Source organism: Cydia strobilella, chromosome 15, assembly GCF_947568885.1.
Source record: "Cydia strobilella chromosome 15, ilCydStro3.1, whole genome shotgun sequence".
In the NCBI taxonomy this organism is placed as follows: Eukaryota; Metazoa; Arthropoda; class Insecta; order Lepidoptera; family Tortricidae; genus Cydia; species Cydia strobilella.
In genome coordinates, this window is record NC_086055.1 from 13836101 (window position 1) to 13856194 (window position 20094).

The 20094-nt window shown below is 37.8% G+C and overlaps 1 protein-coding gene across 1 annotated transcript; it reads right to left on the reverse strand.

The window, feature by feature from the left end:
- Nucleotides 1-13427: 13427 nt before the first annotated feature.
- LOC134747945 (lactose-binding lectin l-2-like) lies at nucleotides 13428-19303 on the reverse strand. Its single transcript, XM_063682622.1, has 6 exons — nucleotides 19299-19303; nucleotides 17896-17948; nucleotides 17017-17135; nucleotides 16527-16659; nucleotides 15308-15368; nucleotides 13428-13546 (listed from the first exon to the last, which is right to left on the reverse strand). Exons 1-6 carry the CDS (start codon nucleotides 19301-19303, stop codon nucleotides 13435-13437), a joined length of 483 nt encoding a protein of 160 aa, XP_063538692.1. The 3' UTR covers nucleotides 13428-13434.
- Between the last annotated feature and the right edge of the window lie 791 nt (nucleotides 19304-20094).

The window sequence follows — 20094 nt, forward strand, 5'->3', positions numbered from 1 at the left end:
GCCTTTGTTCGTTTGCCGTATGTTTTAATATTCTATTTTAAACACTTTTAATAAATCTGCCGATTTTTATTTTGTTGTATTTTTTTTTGTTTGTTGTCAGTTTGAAGAGCTTCTCATTTAAGGTGAAATAAATAAGAAATCCTAATTACTTTAAAAAGATAGATACGTATGTAATTTTTGATTAGCAGCAAAAATACCATACGTTTTTATAACTCCGTAGCAGATATTTTAGAATATACGATGAAGTATGTACAGAATAGGGAACTCTATTTATCCACCAAACTTTATCGAAATCTGAGGAAAACAATGGACAACAAAATAAAAGTCCAATACCTACATAGAACAATTTTCACAATCTTTCGCATATTTTGTCAGTTACCTGATAAAATCCACCACAGGCTACGCGAAGCGACGCTATCTGAATCCCCGTCAGGGACAGGCTTATCTGGTCACAAAGACTGTATAACCTGTCCATTGCTGTATTTGTGGTAAAAGTTAACTGAGTCTAAAGAACTGTAAACATTGTAAACACTGTCTTTTCGTATCCAACAAAGGTTTTCCGCGATTTCGTTCAATAGAAACTCTAACCAACTTAAATGATCGGACTAGTTTTGCAAAAAATATCGGAAATGTCGGACAATAAACAACGCAACATTATTTACAAAACTTTGTTTCGTCTGTAAATAAATAACTACGACATACGAAATCATTTTTGCCCAAGCTGAAATGAATACCTTCGCTGATGAACTTTTTCCCTAAAATCCCCCTTAAAATTTAGAACTTTTGAAGGTGTCGAATTGAATTGGATATTAAAAACTTTTGAATAAAGTTTGAATCCTGCAAAAACACGTTTGATGATTTTGTGTTTGGAAGTAATCGAGCCATACACAAACAAAATCTAGGTTTAAAGCGACTAAAGTTACTCATACCATATCAATCAATCATTTTATTTGCAATAAAACATACTTAAATGCATCCAAATAAATATGGTACACAATAAAATTAACAAAAAATATAAATAAAATAATCATAACAATAATAATGGATTACAGATTCGAATATCAGAGTCAGAATTACACTACCTATATGTATGATATTCGCAGGTGTCGAGGGTAAGCGGAGCGTAAAATGTCACTTACGGTTACCAACTTTCAACTAATAGGGGTTGACAAAAAGTTCCTTAACGTAGGTTGTTTTACTCTCACTCTCACTTAGTTTATTACTCACGGATATTGTGTCCGTGTTTTCTTAAGGCGGGATTCCACCAGTGTGCGGCACATGCATATTCAGTACAAAAATGCTTGTGCCGCACACTGGTGGAATCCCGCCTTTACACGGAGCAATCTTATTTTAGTATTGGTTGTTTACGGAGCATCTGTTAGTGTTCGTGTTGGTGTTGTTAGTGCTCGAAAAAGGAGACCCAGGATCTCCGAACCATATCGCGCGAGTGACTAAAAACACGTGAGTTAAACCGTAAAAACACGTAAGTTAAACCGTGAAAACACGTAAGTTAAACCGTAAAAACACGTGGGTTAAACAGTCAAATTAGGTTAATGTTAGTATTATGTCTCACGACATTTTAAATTCGATAAATTTATTCTTAATTTGACATCGCTCGTGCATCTTGTTCCTACTCCTAATTCCTAAATCTTGGTTCAAACAATCTTTTGAAGTTTTAATACCGCGGATCGTAATGTCCGCCAGATCATGAAATTCCTAGGCATTTCGTTAAACGTGAAAATTGGTTCATTCCCTGAGACGACGGAGCCCCGCTAGGCGGGGCTACTATTTCTGGACAGTTTGCCGTTCGGGCATCTGAAGCAATCTAACGAACCTATCCTATCTAACTATTGGTTTAATGTGACTACCAAAACATTACAAAGAAACTTTACTATCGGGCGGATTTTACGATCGGCCGCCGACACATACACTACCAAGCGCTGGGCTAGGATTAGCCATACACACACACAGGAAACGTCCGCAGGTTGAAGGGTGACGAGGGGACCCAAAGAGCGGGATCCCGAACTATTCAATTTCCTTGCTTCGGTGAGGCGTCTGTCTGAGGAGCGCTAGTCAGATTAGGTGCTACAGTAGGACTGACTAAAAACGCGTGAGTAAAACGTAAACTTAGTTTAATGTTAGTCTCACGACAGTTTAAACACAGAATAAGTAATAGTATTACCAAACAGAACGGCCACACACCGCCTTGCCCCGATTCGAATTACCTCGCCCCGCGGCAGCAGATTGACGAGCTTTTGCCGACCGCTCAGTACTATTTTTAAGCAACTTGCACATTGACGCATGCCGCGTGTACAGACATGCCGTTCACATATAAAAACGCAATTAGTGATTTTTGATGTATAGCGTGTCCGCCCTGTGGTTTTAATTCGATTACAGTAGGACTGCTTGTTAGAAAAGAGTTAGTATATTTTTTACCACACCAGCTGGTACCTACGCTGGTACAGCTGATATTTCAGAAACTGATGAGAAAGTTGCATTTTATTTACATGAGTGGCAAATTAATATGTACTCAGATTGGAATTTTTGAGTTGTTTCCTCATTTCAGCAGGTGGAATTGACTTTTAATTCATGATTTTGAATAATAAATATGTAATACCTAATGACGTTCATTTGGATTTGATTTGTAATATTTTACAATTTGTATTTTCGCGCGTTGGTGTGATAAATTTTTTTGTGTTTCACTCGGGAGCAAAGTTTGTTTAATCCTCGTGCCTTGAAACTCGCGTAACGCTCAAGCTACTCCGCTGTAACTTGTATCACTATGGCTTTTAAACATATTAGTTAAACCCACGTGAAACCTAACAAATAGGCGCAAACTTGAAGCGTACGAACTTTCTGGATGCCATGTAAAGACCCTTTTACAATGTGGGTCATTTTTAGTGTTCCGTACCCAAAGTGTAAAAACGGGACCCTATTACTAAGACTCCGCTGGCCTGTCACCAGGCTGTATCTTATGAACCGTGATAGCTAGACAGTTGAAATTTTCACAGATGATGTATTTCTGTTGCCTCTATAACAACAAATACTAAAAAGTACGGAACCCTCGGTGCGCGAATCCGACTCGCACCTGGCCGGGTTTTTTTTGTTAACTTACAAAAAAAATTTCAAGAACATTGCTATCCGCGATCTCGGGCACGCACCGCCACGCTTACGCTCAATTATTTATTTATCGTATGGCATTATACACTGTGTTTTTAGTATTAACATGCAAATCATAACTTAAATTTAGCATTCCGTAAATGAGAATGAGAGAAGAACCGAACCCACGGGGCCTTAAAAAAAATGAATTATTTTCCGTCTAGGTACAATACGGTACGTGTAATTTACATTATGAATACCTATTATAATATTAACCGTGCTACTTGTACCTACTATAATCCGATTTTTTAATCGAGAAACACGTAACATGTAAATACCCCTTAACTTTCCCAACCATGTTCAGGATACGAGTAGACCCTCCTAATTGCAAATTGTCTTTGAATTAGTTGTGATACTGCCTAAATAATATGTTCCTTAGAAACATATGGCTGTTATTAAATAATGGTAGTTTATGTAACTGCTACATAATGAGGTAATATGAGTGTGGGTTAATAAAAAGCGAGTGATTAAGTACAGTTACATAGACCAATTTATTTACACACTGATTTATTTATACACGGTGGCTAAAAAATCTTTTTTTTTTTTCTTTGCAGATCGTTTCCGAGAACATGAAGGCGAATTCAAGGACTTCATTCGAAACTAGGTAAGTTTGCTTAGATGCAAGCTCAGCGTTTTGTGCAATTGAAAACGCGGGAAGTTTTCTGATAGTTTTTAAGTACTTTGTGTTTAAGTAAAAGGTGAACTCTAAAACGTTCGAATTTCTAAAGTTCATTCAACCTAAAAAAAAAAATTTTGGCGCTGGTAGCCTAGGGACAGCCACGCTGCGTGCGACTTTCAATCTGGGGGTTGCGGGTTCAAACCCCGGCGCGTACCAATTAGTCATAATAAGTTACTACAAAGATCAAATAATAGGGAATTGCCAGCTGAGCGAAGCGAGGCCTTCTGCAATACAAGGCTGGAAATTATTTCCCGGCCCAACTATGTACAGTAATCCGACAACTGAAATATTTCCCCTTTGCCGGATGTTGGCACTGCAGGATTATTGGATTTTTATGGGAAATAAAAACTTCATATAAATAATAAATTCTACAGATCACATGTAAAAGTACGGTGTATTGTATTGTAGTTCGGGCGTTTTTCCGCAACTCGACGACTGGCGCCTATTTTGCGTGACATGGGGGTGGGCTAGTCCTGCCAGCCCAGCTCCTTGAGGAAACCTATCAAACCTTTGATGATGAGTAGGACCTCGGGGAGGTCTCTCGGGGATCCGAGATGTTTTGCCCTGTATGGGGCCACTCCGCTGCACTCCAGCACCACGTGAGAGGCTGTTTCTTCTGTCTCCATGCATCCTCTGCATAGGGGACTGTCTGTGACACCTGTTAAAAAAGTACGGTGTATTTATTTAATGTATATTTATTTATTAAGGAGAACCAACAGCTTTAAACTTACAATAGGACAACAAGATTAAAACTGAAACTCAATTATTTACAGGAACTCACAGGTTATAGTCTGAATTTTCTCAAATAATTTTTACTCTTAAGATCCTAATCTGTTAGGTAAACAAAAGCCATTGTTTCTTTTGCGTGAGCGGTGGGCTACCATCTTGAGCGCGTGCCAAAGCGACAATGTCGTTTAAAAAGCGGCTGTATGGTGGTGGTTTCTGTCGAGGTAGTAGCCAATAGTCTGAGACGGAAATGGTGCCTTTCATCCGTACTTTTCATATCGAATGCGAGGAAACCAAACAAGACAAGACAATTTTACAAAATCAGTAATTCAAATTATATTTCGATTATTTTATAAATTATGATTTCTGCATTTATGTACTAAGGTTTGAGTATTTCTCTAGTTTCAAATAGTATTTTATAACGTGATTTACATGCACCAAGAGCACACCTGGAAATCCTTTTCCCCCCGGCCAGCAAAGTAAAATATTTTGCATTTCGGTACGCCACGTCGCTTGCCATTCAATTTTATATCCGCAAGCTTAAAGCGGGGAAATCTCGTGCCTACCTGTTCCATTGAGGACGTTCTTATGTATAACAGGCGTACTCTGATCTTAATAACAGGTTATGAATTAGATTTCGGATTAGCTATGGATCTGATCTGTCAAAGTCAAAAGTGATATTTCTTCAACCATGAACGTCTATTAAATAGAGCTGATCTAAATATTTTGAAATATGTCTCACGATAGTTTAATTTTGATTGAAGCACTGATTGATAGAAGACTTGAAAAACTGGCAAATAATTGTACATTTTATAAAAATGTGCTTTCCTAGTAGGTACTTATTCATTTTCGCACAGTCATCACAATAATAATGCTTATCGGCCCAAATAAGCGAGTATTTCAGAAACATAAAAAATATCATATCGCTTTTTCAAAACAAATTGTGAATTACCTACGTGCACGACACTGATTTATGTTCCCGATCGAAACTGGATTTTTTGCCGAAATTGGTCTCAGCATGATTTTTTGGTCGAAACCTGCCGAAACCGAGTACCAAACTGATTTTATCTCAAATATGTAATAAATAATAAATAAATAATTTCTTTATTAAGACAATACAGTCCACATTTTTTACTCAGCTACTTATACACTAGGTTAATTGTACTTACACAGACTAAAATTATACAGGTATTTTTTAACCCTTAAATAAACTCTAATAAAAGAGACGTAGTCACCTCACAGGCTCACACTAGCGTCTCCCGAGCGTCGTCGTCTAGTCAACTCTATGGCTGCTTCTCGACGCAACCTTGGCGCAACTGCGCAGTGACGCCATTTTAAATAGCGCTACTAGACGCCGACGCTCAAAAGACGCTAATGTGGCTCATACATTTTGTAAGAGATTTTGAGTTTCCAAAACGTCCCGCTTGGCGCGCTGTTCAAAATCCCATACAAAATGAGACATAACGCAAACGCGAACGCTCGTGCTATCGAATGAAATTTACCCTAGGGGTTCTCATTTTATAATCAAACATGTCATATGGGGCATTTTCCATGAAAAGGGTCCTTATTGTCGATGGCGCTTACTTGTATTTATATCGGAGCATCGTTAATAATGGCGTAAGCGCCATCGACAATAAGGTCCCTTTTTATAGAAAATACCACATATAAACTCTTTTAAAAAGAAATTTTAAATATATAAAATATTATAGGGACATTCTTACACAAATTGTCCAAGTCCCACGGTAAGCTCAAGAAGGCTTGTGTTGCGGGTACTCAGACAATGATAATAATATATATAATATACAAATACTTAAATACATACATAGAAAACATCCGTGACTCAGGAACAAAATATCTGTGCTCATCACACAAATAAATGCCCGTATCGGGATTCAAACCCAGGACCATCGGCTTCATAGGCAGGCACGGTCGTCAAATGACATATCATAATATTACCTACATATATCTATGGTATGATATCATACTTGACACCACGATTCCCGGTTCTCGCCATACAAACTCAGTACCGGGAGCAAACCCTACACCACGATTACACTTTATACAACAAAGGAAATAATTCCTATGCAATAGAGATATGAATTGGTGTGTAAATCGTTTGTTATACTTAATATCTCCTGCAGCTTTTGCGATAAAGAGCCGCCCTCGAACTCGAAGCGAAGCCTCGAAACGGCAACGTCGATAGCATAATCCGCTTGAAGATACGTTTGCCGCAAATGGCAAGCTGACTTACAATCTGCTGTTAAGAGGATAGCATTTAAATAGCAAAGGGGTACTGAAACGCTTTATTGTAGTTTTTATCGAAAACGTACTCCTAATACCAATATGTAGGTACCCCTTTTAATAGCTCTTGACTAGCGACCCGTCCCGCCTTCTCAAGGGTGAAATGCTGATGTGTTATACATATAAACCTTCTTCTTAAATCACTCTATCTATTTAAAAAAACCGCATCAAAATCCGTTGCGTAGTTTTAAAGATCTAAGCATACATAGACAGACAGACAGCAGGAAGCGACTTTGTTTTATACTATGTAGTGATGATCTTTTACATTTGATAGCTCTGCAGAGACAAGATAATAATGTGCTATTCTTGAATTATTTATTTTTGAGAAATATAATATCATAATTTTAAACTACCACGGGACTTAATCCTTAACTCCCGTTAACTCCCGTGGTAGGAACTACTTACCTACAGAAAGGTTAGGTTAGAACTGCAACTCCCCACAGAAATGAATTGTTTAGTAGAAAAGAAAGTTTAGGTTAGGTTAGAACTGCAACCCTCCACAGAAAAGAACTGTTTTTATAGAAAAGTAGGGTAGCATACATACAACCATTTTACGTACACATTTTCCTCAAAATTTTCGGTTGGTCCTACAGATTCTCAAAATATCTACAGACTACCAAATTGAATATTATAGTTGTTGGGAGTCCATACATTAAAAGTACCCAATTACTTTTATCAATGAGGATATAATAAGATAGAGCGATACTGTCATAGTAAATTTTGTAACCACTGTAAATTCACTGCCATCTATCGACATACTTTAAAACTAAAAATGAAGATTTATAAAAATACGTTAAAATGTATTTAAATATGGATAATTTTTTTTTTATTTGCATTAATAATTTTTATATGATTTTGACCCATCACTGGTATGCGTTAAAATTATAAATAACAAACGAAACAGTCAACGCCCTCTATACGAGAGTAGGCCAAAACTAGTGGCGGCATCTGATCGAGAATCAAATTTTCGTGATTTTCGAGGCACGTTTTTTCCTTAGACTGTATCCATCTATTACGGAGTTATATCTATCTTTGCTTTTATGTATACGAAATCTTAATTCAACTATTACAGTCGACGAATAGAAAAATTAATATTTCAATATAATAGTCGCCACTCCCCTTAACAGCCGTATATCGTGCAGACTGCAGTTTGCGGCAACCGTATCTTCACAGGTGGATTACCTACCGTATGTCGACTGCGGCGGTCGATTGTAAGATCAGGCAGATCGTAAAATTCCTAGGCATATCGTGAAACGTGAAAATCTTTGTCTCGTTCCCTGAGACGACGGAGCCCAGCTACGCGGGGCTCCTATTCCTGGACAGTTTGCCCTTCGGGCATCTGAAGCAACCTAACAACCCTATCCTACCTATATATTGGTTTAATTACTTTGCCACTTCTGGATAAATTGCAACTTTCTCTTCCGTTTTTTGAAAGATAAAGAAGGTCTTTCTTTACAAGCTTATGTGATGAAAATAAAATTGTATCATAGTGTGTATAAAATTCACAGAGAGGTCGTTATTATTCATTAGGCATAATATGATGTTTACTCAGACTAACCTGTCTGTTTATCTCTACTCTTACTCAAATCATCCCCGCACTGAAAACCCCGATGTATGTATTTGTATAGTATTACTCGTAGTAGTTATTTTACTGACAGCCATATTGTCACTGTTGCCCGGTGGGCCATTATATCGTAATATATGCTCACACACACAGCATACACCGGCCGGGGTTAATACGAACGTTTCGCCAAAATTCTGTCCCACGACAGTTTGGCTTAATTGCTCAACTGTGTATAAATGTTATGATTTGGATATGTGTGGTCCTAAAGAAGTATATATTATAATTAGGTATACTAATAACGAGTTTACGTAAAAGTTCAGGTGTGAGTTTATTGCTACCCACTCAACAGCTGGGATATTTAATACCTCTACATTACTACATTATGTAATTTTACCCTGTTTCTCTGCACTATATTTAATAATGCCATTACCATTATAAGATTTATAAGTAACTTGTATGAGTAATTTGCGAAAGTACCTCACTCTTAATGATCACTGCGTAAATCGTCATGTAATTTATTTATTTAAAGTTTATTGTATAAAATTGGTCCGGGTCTGAGCCGAAGCGTCCTCCGACACTTTTTTTAGGGTTCCGTACCCAAAGGGTAAAAACGGGACCCTATTACTAAGACTCCGCTGTCCGTCTGTCTGTCTGTCTGTCACCAGGCTGTATCTCATAAACCGTGATAGCTAGACCTAGACAGTTAATTTTTTTTACAGAAATTTTATTTCTACCTGTGGTCTGTAATAAATGATTTCATTTCATTTTTTTTAATTTCATTTTAGATGATGTGTTTCTGTTGCCGCTATAACAACAAATACTAAAAAGTACGGAACCCTCGGTACGTGAGACTCGCACTTGGCCGGTTTCTATAGAAAGCATCACATGATTACCGATCACCCGGTCGGATGCCTCGGCCCGGACCCACACCGTTCTAGCTTGAGTCATCTTTAGCGCAGATGGCGCTGCAATCGTTTAAAAAAAACGTCATTAGAATCCAAAGAAACATTAATAGTTCGGTACACCATATATTTAGTGGTGTACCGAACTATTTGACCACTTTGACTGCTATAGTATTTGATAGTATTTGACACTAAGTGTTCTTAATAATACCAGCAGTATCGCAGCCATATATCTTTCTGCGTGTCAAATAGATATCGAAACCTAATGCTACATATCATGATAGTTTAAGGTAGTCGAGTTTGATTTATTACTTCGCTAATGCCAAAGTTTCGGGTGTAGAATAGTTTCCAGTTTGAACCGAATATAAGCTTAATACCTGTTTGTAATCTAAAGCTACTAGTAATATTTATGTAAATTCGATTTCTTGAATATATTGTTTACATTCAAGAAATCGAATTTACATAAATATTATCATGGCTGCTCTACACGATGGCCCAGCGCTGGACAAGCGAGATGGCCATGCGATGGTTGAGAGCACGCACTATGGAATGGGCCACGTGTAGAATCTACACTGTAGATGCGTACGCACCATGACTGGCCCACTACCTTTGATGTGCGGACGAAAAACCGACACCGTGGCCATTCCATCGCCATCCCGCCGCGCCATAAGCCATCCGACACCACTACCCTATCTACACCCTAGCCCATCGTGTAGAGGAGCCATAACGGGTAGTCTATGCAAGGCTATTATTACAGAAAACACGTGCCCCGGGGCAGTGTTTGCCGAGGTACCCGCGGGAAATATGCAGCGCGGTTAAAGGGGACCACACGGTTGACCTACAAAGTTGGAAAATATTTTATAACAATTCTGCCGCTTTTCTAATTATACTAGCGACCCGCCCCGGCTTCGCACTGGTTAGCCTTAACAAATTATACACCTAAACCTTTCTTAAGATAAGAATCACTCTATTGCAAGTATTTAGATTGTAATAGTAATAGTAGTAATGTGTAATTGTAAAATTTTATGAATAAAAAATTGAATTGAATTGATAGGTGAAAACCGAATGAAAATCCGTTCAGTAGTTTTGGAGTTTATCGCGAATATACAGACAGACAGACATACAGACAGACGCGGCGGGGGACTTTGTTTTATAAGATGAGATGAGATGATGATGATGTTGAGATGTATAGGTAGTCGTTTGTATGACTGTTACATAATGAAAGGCATTAAAATAAACGAGTGATTTAATGATTAGAACATATTGGATTATTTTATTTCATGTTATAAATTACAGTACAAATTTGCCTAAGCCAAAATTATAAGAATTCACATCACGATCGTCAAAAACTACAAATTGCCCATTTATGTACAGTCAAGGGCATAAATATATATTCATTCCCATCAAAATTTCAAAAATATGCGTACGCTCTTACACCTTAGACAATAAAGTCGTGTTCATTTTTGAGCCATTGGTCTAGATTGATATTTATTCCTTCGACTGTACAGCTTTATACTCGTACATCCATCGTTTTATCTACACACATGTTACAATCGCTATTGCGGCAAATAATCACACTGTTTGCAATTGATATTTCATTTAAAAAAAACGTCATCTCGATTAATTGATACTAGATAATAATTACCTATATATTTGTAATAAAATATTATATTGAAATGTTACTCGCAGCTCCTCTCGTTTGCGCCCATAAAATTGTCAAAATGCGTTCAAATTGACATTTGTATGTTCGAATCGTCCTCGCCACGATGTTGAGAAAAATGAGAAATTGAAAAACTTACAACGCTCAAAGTTGACAGTGTTTTATTAATATCAAAGTTGGAATGCTTTACCCTTGGAAACCTCGGCATTTTTGTGCAGGATTTTACACGAAACTACCTCAGGGAATGAATGAGTTGCTTTACCAAAGAGTTTTTAAATTAATGTACCTAGCCGACGAGGTTTACATAAGATGTTTGGCTTTTAAATTGTCTTCGGCACAAAGAGTTCTTAGAAATGACTTAATTTATCATAATCATGTAAAACGGAGGGATTTGTGTATTTTTTAATAAATAAAATATTTCGTTGAAATATAATTTTTAGGGTTCCGTACCCAAAGCGTAAAAACGGGACCCTATTACTAAGACTCCGCTGTCCGTCTGTCCGTCCGTCTGTCCGTCTCTCTGTCTGTCACCAGGCTGTATCTCGTGATCTGTGATAGGTAGACAGCTGTAATTTTCACAGATGATGTATTTCGGTTGCCGCTATAACAACAAATACTAAAAACAGAATAAAATAGAGATTTAAGTGGGGTTCCTATACAACAAACGTGATTTTTGACCGAAGTTAAGCAACGTCGGGCGGGGTCAGTACTTGGATGGGTGACCGTTTTTATAGTTAATGGTACGGAACCCTTCGTGTGTGAGTCCGACTCGTACTTGGCCGGTTTTTTTATTTTTCACTCAACAAGCATCAAAATAAATTACCTCTATTATAAACCAGCATGACGCACGCACGCAACAGGTTTTAGTTTAGTTTCAGATTCGTTTTTGTTATATCCATGTGTTTATTTTATTACTATTCAATAAATTGTTAAAAAGAGCTATCATAATTTTATTCACCTTTACCTAACGTTCACATAATATAAATAGGAGTCAAATATTGCTATAAGAATGTAAACTAATATCACAAGTTTCTTATAAGTAATACATATGTAGATTACAATCTTTATTGTAGTCTATTACGCATACGGCGAGCTCGAAATAAGTAGACAAATAAGCTAGGAGAAGGGGTTTGCCCCCACATATTTGCACTTGCTGGTTGTGCTTGTATTGTATCTATATTTAATAATAATAACCATCAAAAGACAAATGCTACAGAGAAGGAAATGAAGACAATACCAAGAACACACGTTATTTGCTCGTTTTTCCGACGTATAAGGAAACCGAATATTTATTTTAGAATTGGTAAGGTAAAAGCATATATATTTACGTATCTCTGTTTACAATTGAGATTCCTGGAAATTTTGTCATGAAACTCGCATACGAAGGGTTGTTTGTAGTGGAACCAGTAGCTTCGTAGGCTAGCGTTGGCGGCGTCCATCATAGCATAATGCAGTGTTTGTATACTTGTATAGTATTTGGCTCCATATACATTAAGGGTTGTGATGAAACTCGCATACGAAGGGTTGTTTGTAGTTTCACCAGTAGCTTCGTAGGCTAGCGTTGGCGGCGTCCATCATAGCATAATGCAGTGTTTGTTTACTTGTATATTAATTGGCTCCATATACATTAAGGGTTGTGATGAAACTCGCATACGAAGGGTTGTTTGTAGTGGAACCAGTAGCTTCGTAGGCTAGCGTTGGCGGCGTCCATCATAGCATAATGCAGTGTTTGTTTACTTGTATATTAATTGGCTCCATATACATTAAGGGTTGTGATGAAACTCGCATACGAAGGGTTGTTTGTAGTGGCACCAGTAGCTTCGTAGGCTAGCGTTGGCGGCGTCCATCATAGCATAATGCAGTGTTTGTATACTTGTATAGTATTTGGCTCCATATACATTAAGGGTTGTGATGAAACTCGCATACGAAGGGTTGTTTGTAGTTTCACCAGTAGCTTCGTAGGCTAGCGTTGGCGGCGTCCATCATAGCATAATGCAGTGTTTGTATACTTGTATAGTATTTGGCTCCATATACATTAAGGGTTGCGATGAAACTCGCATACGAAGGGTTGTTTGTAGTGGCACCAGTAGCTTCGTAGGCTAGCGTTGGCGGCGTCCATCATAGCATAATGCAGTGTTTGTATACTTGTATAGTATTTGGCTCCATATACATTAAGGGTTGCGATGAAACTCGCATACGAAGGGTTGTTTGTAGTGGCACCAGTAGCTTCGTAGGCTAGCGTTGGCGGCGACAATCATAGCATAATGCAGTGTTTGTATACTTGTATAGTATTTGGCTCCATATACATTAAGGGTTGCGATGAAACTCGCATACGAAGGGTTGTTTGTAGTGGCACCAGTAGCTTCGTAGGCTAGCGTTGGCGGCGACAATCATAGCATAATGCAGTGTTTGTATACTTGTATAGTATTTGGCTCCATATACATTAAGGGTTGCGATGAAACTCGCATACGAAGGGTTGTTTGTAGTGGCACCAGAAGCTTCGTAGGCCAGGGCTGGCGGCGTCCATCACAGCACAATGAGGCTCTTTAGGGTTGCTGTAACATAGCGCCACCCAATCAATATCTTAGCACAAATATTTTATGATTTATACGAAGCACGGCTCGAACTGTTTGCGAATGACGTAAAAAATATGTCGTTTTTCATACAGGACGATGTGGTAAATAAAATAAGTTTTATGAAACTTACCGGATAAAAAAAGATACCGTAGGCGAAAGTTACCGGAAACTTGTAAACATGACATTTTACAGCGACTTTTAATACGGTAGTAAAAACAAATAATACACATAATTGTGGAAATATAACAACTAAACAATCACAACGTCAATTTATTGTTGATCTGAATGAAAATGTAAGTGAAAGACGTTATGTATAAAGGATTAGCCGTTCGGGGCCAGTTACAAATCGAACGACTATACCTACTGCTTATTTCTAGTGGCGATATATTTTAATTAAAGAGGTTGAAAAGTGGTAATTGTTTACGAAAACACTATTCGAAATCATCTTATGACTGTGTGATTTGACATCACCGGTATTAAAGGTATGAGCCCTGATTATAACCGTAATATACAGGCATATATACAGGCAAGCCCTTTACAAGCTCTTAATCTAACATAATTTCAGTTTTCGTGCATAAAATTGCGATATTTGTATCTTTTTTGCTACATAACATAACATAAGAAATATTTCGATGTTCATATAAGAACGCTGTATGTTCTAAGTTTCCATTGTTTTGTCATTTAATTCTTGTACTTTTCTGCTCTCTGGTTTTCTTTCTATTCATTAACCGTCTCCACAACATTTTAAAAAACAAAAAACTCATCAATTAAAATTTCAACACCTTTCTTTAGCCTAATCTGAATTTACAAGACAATTCGTGCAAAGTGATATCGCTATGTCAATGTTTAAAGCTTGTTACTCGTTATCACGAAAACGAGAATGATCTACTATTATGGTACCATTAATTCCTCATGTTACAGCTATTAGAATTTAAGTATACAAAAAAAAAATATACCATCCATGAAAAAAAAAAATGCAAAACTGTGTGCATTTTTGGCGTGTTCAACCTTTAGATCGACAAATGGGTGTATTATTGTACTTCCTGCCTCGCACAGCTAAACTGTGGAATGAACTGTCGCCTGCGGTATTTCCGGACCGATATGACCTTCAAACCTTCAAGAAAAGAGCGTACTCCCATCTTAAAGGCCGGCAACGCACTTACAACCCCTCTGGTGTTGCGGGTGTCCATGGGCGGCGATAATCGCTTACCATCAGGTGATCCGTCTGCTCGTTTGCCTCCTATTTCATAAAAAAAAAAAAAAAAAAAAATTATCCCATTGTCCCCGCCCCATGTGACCGCCGCCATACATGAGGCGGGGACAAAATGGGAATGGTTTATATGAAGAGCCTATTCCCATCTGTGCCAAGCGGGGAATACACAGACAAATGTAATAACGCATACGATACTTTGAAATGAGGCTTTGAAATTCGGGTGTCTTTGAAATTTGAGTTTTTAAGCCACAATATTTTTTCACGCAAGATATATGGTAAAAAATATTTCATAAATAGTAATCTAAGTAGCCATATGAATAATTTGAGTAAATAAAGAATAATGCTAATTTTGTAACCATTTTAATTCTATTAAACACAAAATACTATTTATTATGTACAAATAGCGCACACCAAAGGATATTTTCTACCGTCAGCTATAGGGCCGAACAGAACAGTTGATTGGATTAAATAATAATATTAGTTATAAAATAAAAAACATATTTAAAAACAATACTGTTCTCACTTACCTACTTTTCTCGCCGTTCCCTATAGCCCACGTCGAAAAACCAGTATTTTCTATGTCCTCACCTGCAAATGATAATAAAATTACGATTATGAAATTCTAACCAAGTACAAATAAAAGAGTGGTGAAAAGTTAATACGTATCATTTACTTTAACAAAAAAATATCTTAACTCTGAAAACATTTCAAAAGGGCATTAAAATCGTAATTTCTAGAGATGCCACGAATATTCGGCAACTATTCGGTATTCGGCCGAATGTTGCCTACAATTCGGCCGAATACCGAATATCTGTTGCTCCTACCTAAACCTGTTCTGTGACTCAAAATGTGCGCATGTTATGCCGAATAATCGTTCGCCGAATATTCGGCACTTCGTCTGAGAGGAGGGGGGTGGGGGGGGGGGGGGGTGAATATTCGGTATTCGGCCAAAACCACTATTCTTGGCATCTCTAGTAATTTCACTATAATGACTCAACAATCTTATAAAGGTTGCATACGGATGGTGACTGCAGTAGCGTTACTATTGGAACATTACTGCTGCAGTCTTGATTGATATAGCGATAGCGATGCCACTATCAATTACCTTGCAAAAATGAGTCACGTATTGAATGCCCTAATCGCAGCAGCCGGCAGTTACACAATTTTTGCTGCAAACGTCATCTGTATGTCACCTTAACGGTCGAAAACCGAATGTCACCTTTTAATGTCATTCAATTTATCGACATTATATCGGTTAGAGCAAATAATGTATACCTATAATCGTAGTTGAGCCAAAGTTCGACCGGTTAGTAAACAAAGCGAATGTCTATGTCGCAGGCAAATTGTAAACGGCGGATTCTTACAAAATGCCTGCGACATCTATACCACTAAAGGTGACATTAGGATATCAACTGCAGCTGCATTACTGTCCTTGGGCGTCCGCTAGCTGGCGCGGTTGCATATAGTATGAGTACGAGTATGAGCAACCTTCGCGACGCGACGCGAGTGCGGACGGGTGCGACGGATTTTACCAACAATGGCACCCGCGTGTGCGCGCGAGTTCCAAGCACCCACCCACAATAGCGGACGCCCTGAACGAGGGGTCAACAAATGGCGGACCTATTTTATGACGTACATTATATTTGCTTATTTAAGAAACTCAAGTAGACACGGATCGCGATTGTCATTTTATTTTAAAAACCGGAACCTTGAAGAAACTCATTGGTGACCCCTGCCTACACTCACCGTCCACATTCCTCCACGTTGGCTCCTCGACGCTACTGATGCCGACCCACGTCAGCAGTCTGCTGCCAGTCCAACCGATTATGCTGGGATAATACATCTTCCGGATCTGACCTTGGATCACGTTGAATTCATCCTGAAATTGAGTTGTATTTTATACTCAGGTAGGTACTGTAAAATTTCATTGGTGAATGAGTGACGTAAATGTTAAATGAAACAGTCATCAACAGTTAAGAACATCATCATCATCATAATTTAAGAGCATGATGGCTTGTCGGTGGAGTATGCGCCAGTTTTCTCGTTCCTCGGCAAGGTTCTTTAGGTCCCTGTAAGACACGACATTTGCTTTCGCTTTCAGTTGTTGTGTGTAGCTTGCTCGTGAACATATAGGTATATAATCCCTAATCTGACCGGGAATTTTCTAAGTGGAAACTTGTATGAGAATTTTCTAATGAAAATTTTGATAATGTTCAGCTAATTTGCACATTGCTACCTGGGATTTAGGAACCGCAAGCTTGCCGCCGTTGCTCAAACAAGTGTGCTTAGCGTCCTGCCATGTCGCTGCATTGTACACCAACTTATATTTTCTACCTAATTTCGAGTTTTCTACATCTGAAATATAATCGATAATTTTAATGTGGTTATGTAAAAAATATTTTTGTGTTTATAGTAAATGTTATGAAGGGACCGAAACACGGGAAGCCCAAAGAAAGGTAGACCGATGAAATAGTGGCTACTGCAGTACTAGTAACAGCTGGCAAAGATTGGCCACAGAAGGCCAAGTATAGAAAAACTTGGTGAAAACTGGAAGCCTTCACCCAATCAATCAATCAATCTTTAATGTCAAAAACACATGTCAAAAATTACAATACAAATAAAATTAAAAATACACAACACACAATATAGTTATATATACAAATGTCAAAAATAAAAAACCATTAAAAATCAAAAATACAAATGTCAATGACAAAGAGGGGTCTTTACGAACAAACTTTAAACATAAGGTTGTATATTCATTTAACATACTGTAATCTCGTTAGAGAATCAATAAAGGCTTTTTTTATTATTATTAAGCGCCCAGGGAAAACGAAGTGAGTCCATTTTTCAACTGACTTCAAAAAAAGAAATCATCACGAATTTGATTGTATGATATTGTTATTGCGTGTAATTTGTTACGTGGTCACTCCTCCATAAGAAATGGCCCCTCATTATTCTTTTCCCATTTGTTTAATTTAAAAGTTTTTGTATCGATGTCCTAATATAGCACTTTTATTGTAAGAAGTATTATCTTTTAGTTAATGTCGTAAAATGTTCTGTGTACGTTTTTCCTCTGTTTTAAATATAATGCGTAATATACATTAAATCACTTCACCATTACGATCACACAACACCGAAGACGCCAGCAACAATGCACCCAGTAGATACCTGAAAATAAAATAAAACTGAAACACCCAACTTGTCATTAGAGAAAGGTGCGAAATTCTAATTTGGAAGTCAACTCTACGCGCCTAATTTTTTTTAAATTTGCCGCCTTTTTTACTGACAAGGACGCTGTGCCAGAGTATCCTGTAAATCTTGTAAAACCATATATGCCATTTTCAACCTAAAGAGTACTTATTGTCGCTTGTCAGTAAGGCGCTATTTCCATATAGCTTTAATTAGAAATCAACCTTATCAACAAGCGACAATGTGGTACCTTTTGGTTGAAAACGTCACATATGGCTCGCACTGTCAAAAAGCCAAGCTTCTAACTCTACACGCCCTAACTCTACAAGCCCTAGCTTCACACCTTAGTCAAAATATGTGGCTTGGCCGTTTCGCTACGTTACATGGGAGCCAAGGTGAAACATATATTCACTGTTCATTACTTTTCTGTAATACAATTCTTTTAGTAACGAAACGGCCAAGCCACATATTCCCCTGAATATATATGTTTTTTTTTTACTTATTAATAATACGTTTTACCATCATACATCCCAATAAATTGACGAATAGTCTGGCCTAGTGGGTAAGTGACCCTGCCTGTGAAGCCGATGGTCCTGGGTTCGAATCCCGGTAAGGGCATTTTTTTGTGTGATGGGCACAGATATTTGTTACTGAGTCTTGGGTGCTTTCTATGTATTTATGTATTTGCATATTATATATATCGTTGTCTGAGTACCCACAACACAAGCCTTCTTGAGCTTACTGTGGGACTTGGTCAATCTGTGTAAGAATGTCCCGTATTATTTATTTATTAAGTTAGGAAACTGATATTTATGGAGTGAGCACTTTAAGCTTACCTACGTATTTATCCATGATACAAATTGACGAAGCGATAATATTGACACTGCAATTGCATACAGTTTGTTTGTACTTGTACACTGGTATGTTTAAGGGTCAACCCACACTCAGTGTTGGCCAAACGTTAATGCAATTAACCATTAACCAGTACAAATTGAACCGTAAACTGTAACCGTCCGTAGTAACTATTTATAAATCTGTGCCGTCCGTTACGGTTTATGATTCAATTTGTACTGCTTAATGGTAAATTGCAATGAACGTTCGGCCAACACTGGCCACATTAGCGACTTTTGAGCGTCGGCGTCTAGTCAGCGCTATGGAAAATGGCGTCGCTGCGCAATTGCGCCAACGTTGCGTCGAGGAGCAGCCATAGAGTTGACTAGAAGACGACGCTAGGGAGACGCTAGTGTATGTTGGCCCTTACATGTAAATATATTATTCTCATAAATCATTATCCTCTTCAAAGCGATCAAGTATAAATCATAAACTCACCTCATATCGGCAGTTTCGTATCGAGACACGACAAGTAATGAGGCGGTAAAAACTGATTCGTTTTAATATAGGCATGCGGGTACTGGAGTAAATAAACAAACCAGAGTAACAGCTTCATACCACCGTGCTGTACCTAACTATGCTGCGATTATTTAAAATGGGCATAGTAAGTATAGTTATAAATTACTGTTAACTAGTGGCTCTGTGAGCTGTATACCTCGTGAGCATAATTTAAAACTGAATGAATGTATGGTTCCGCCATTTTGAATAATTTCCAATAACTGACACTGTCAACACTGACATATACGTTAACATCTACGTAATATACTCTCTATACATCTCGCTCCCACTAATATGTCAGTACGAGCGAGATGCATAGAAAGTAAGTTACGTAGACGTTAGCGTAATATGTCAATATTGACACTGTCAGTAACTCGTTGTAAGGGTACAGCTCACTAAATTTCACGAGAATCGGCTGAGAATTGCGACCTTTAGCGGAGAACATCCGGACATACGAAAGCAGTTTTGCCCAAACTGAAAAGGAGACCCACTAATGCTCAATTAATTGCTACTAGTGGCACCGTTAGCTGTAGACTGAATAAATGTATGGATCCGCTATTTTGTAAAAAATCCATAAAGTAAATCGACAAACAAATCTATTTAATCATCGCACTTGCTTACAAGATTTCTCAAGATAGACCTGTACCAATAACTTCTGAGGTTATAAGAATATTAATGTTGCTTATTTTTTATATATAGTTTCCAGACCATATACTAAACCTAAAAATAATATTTT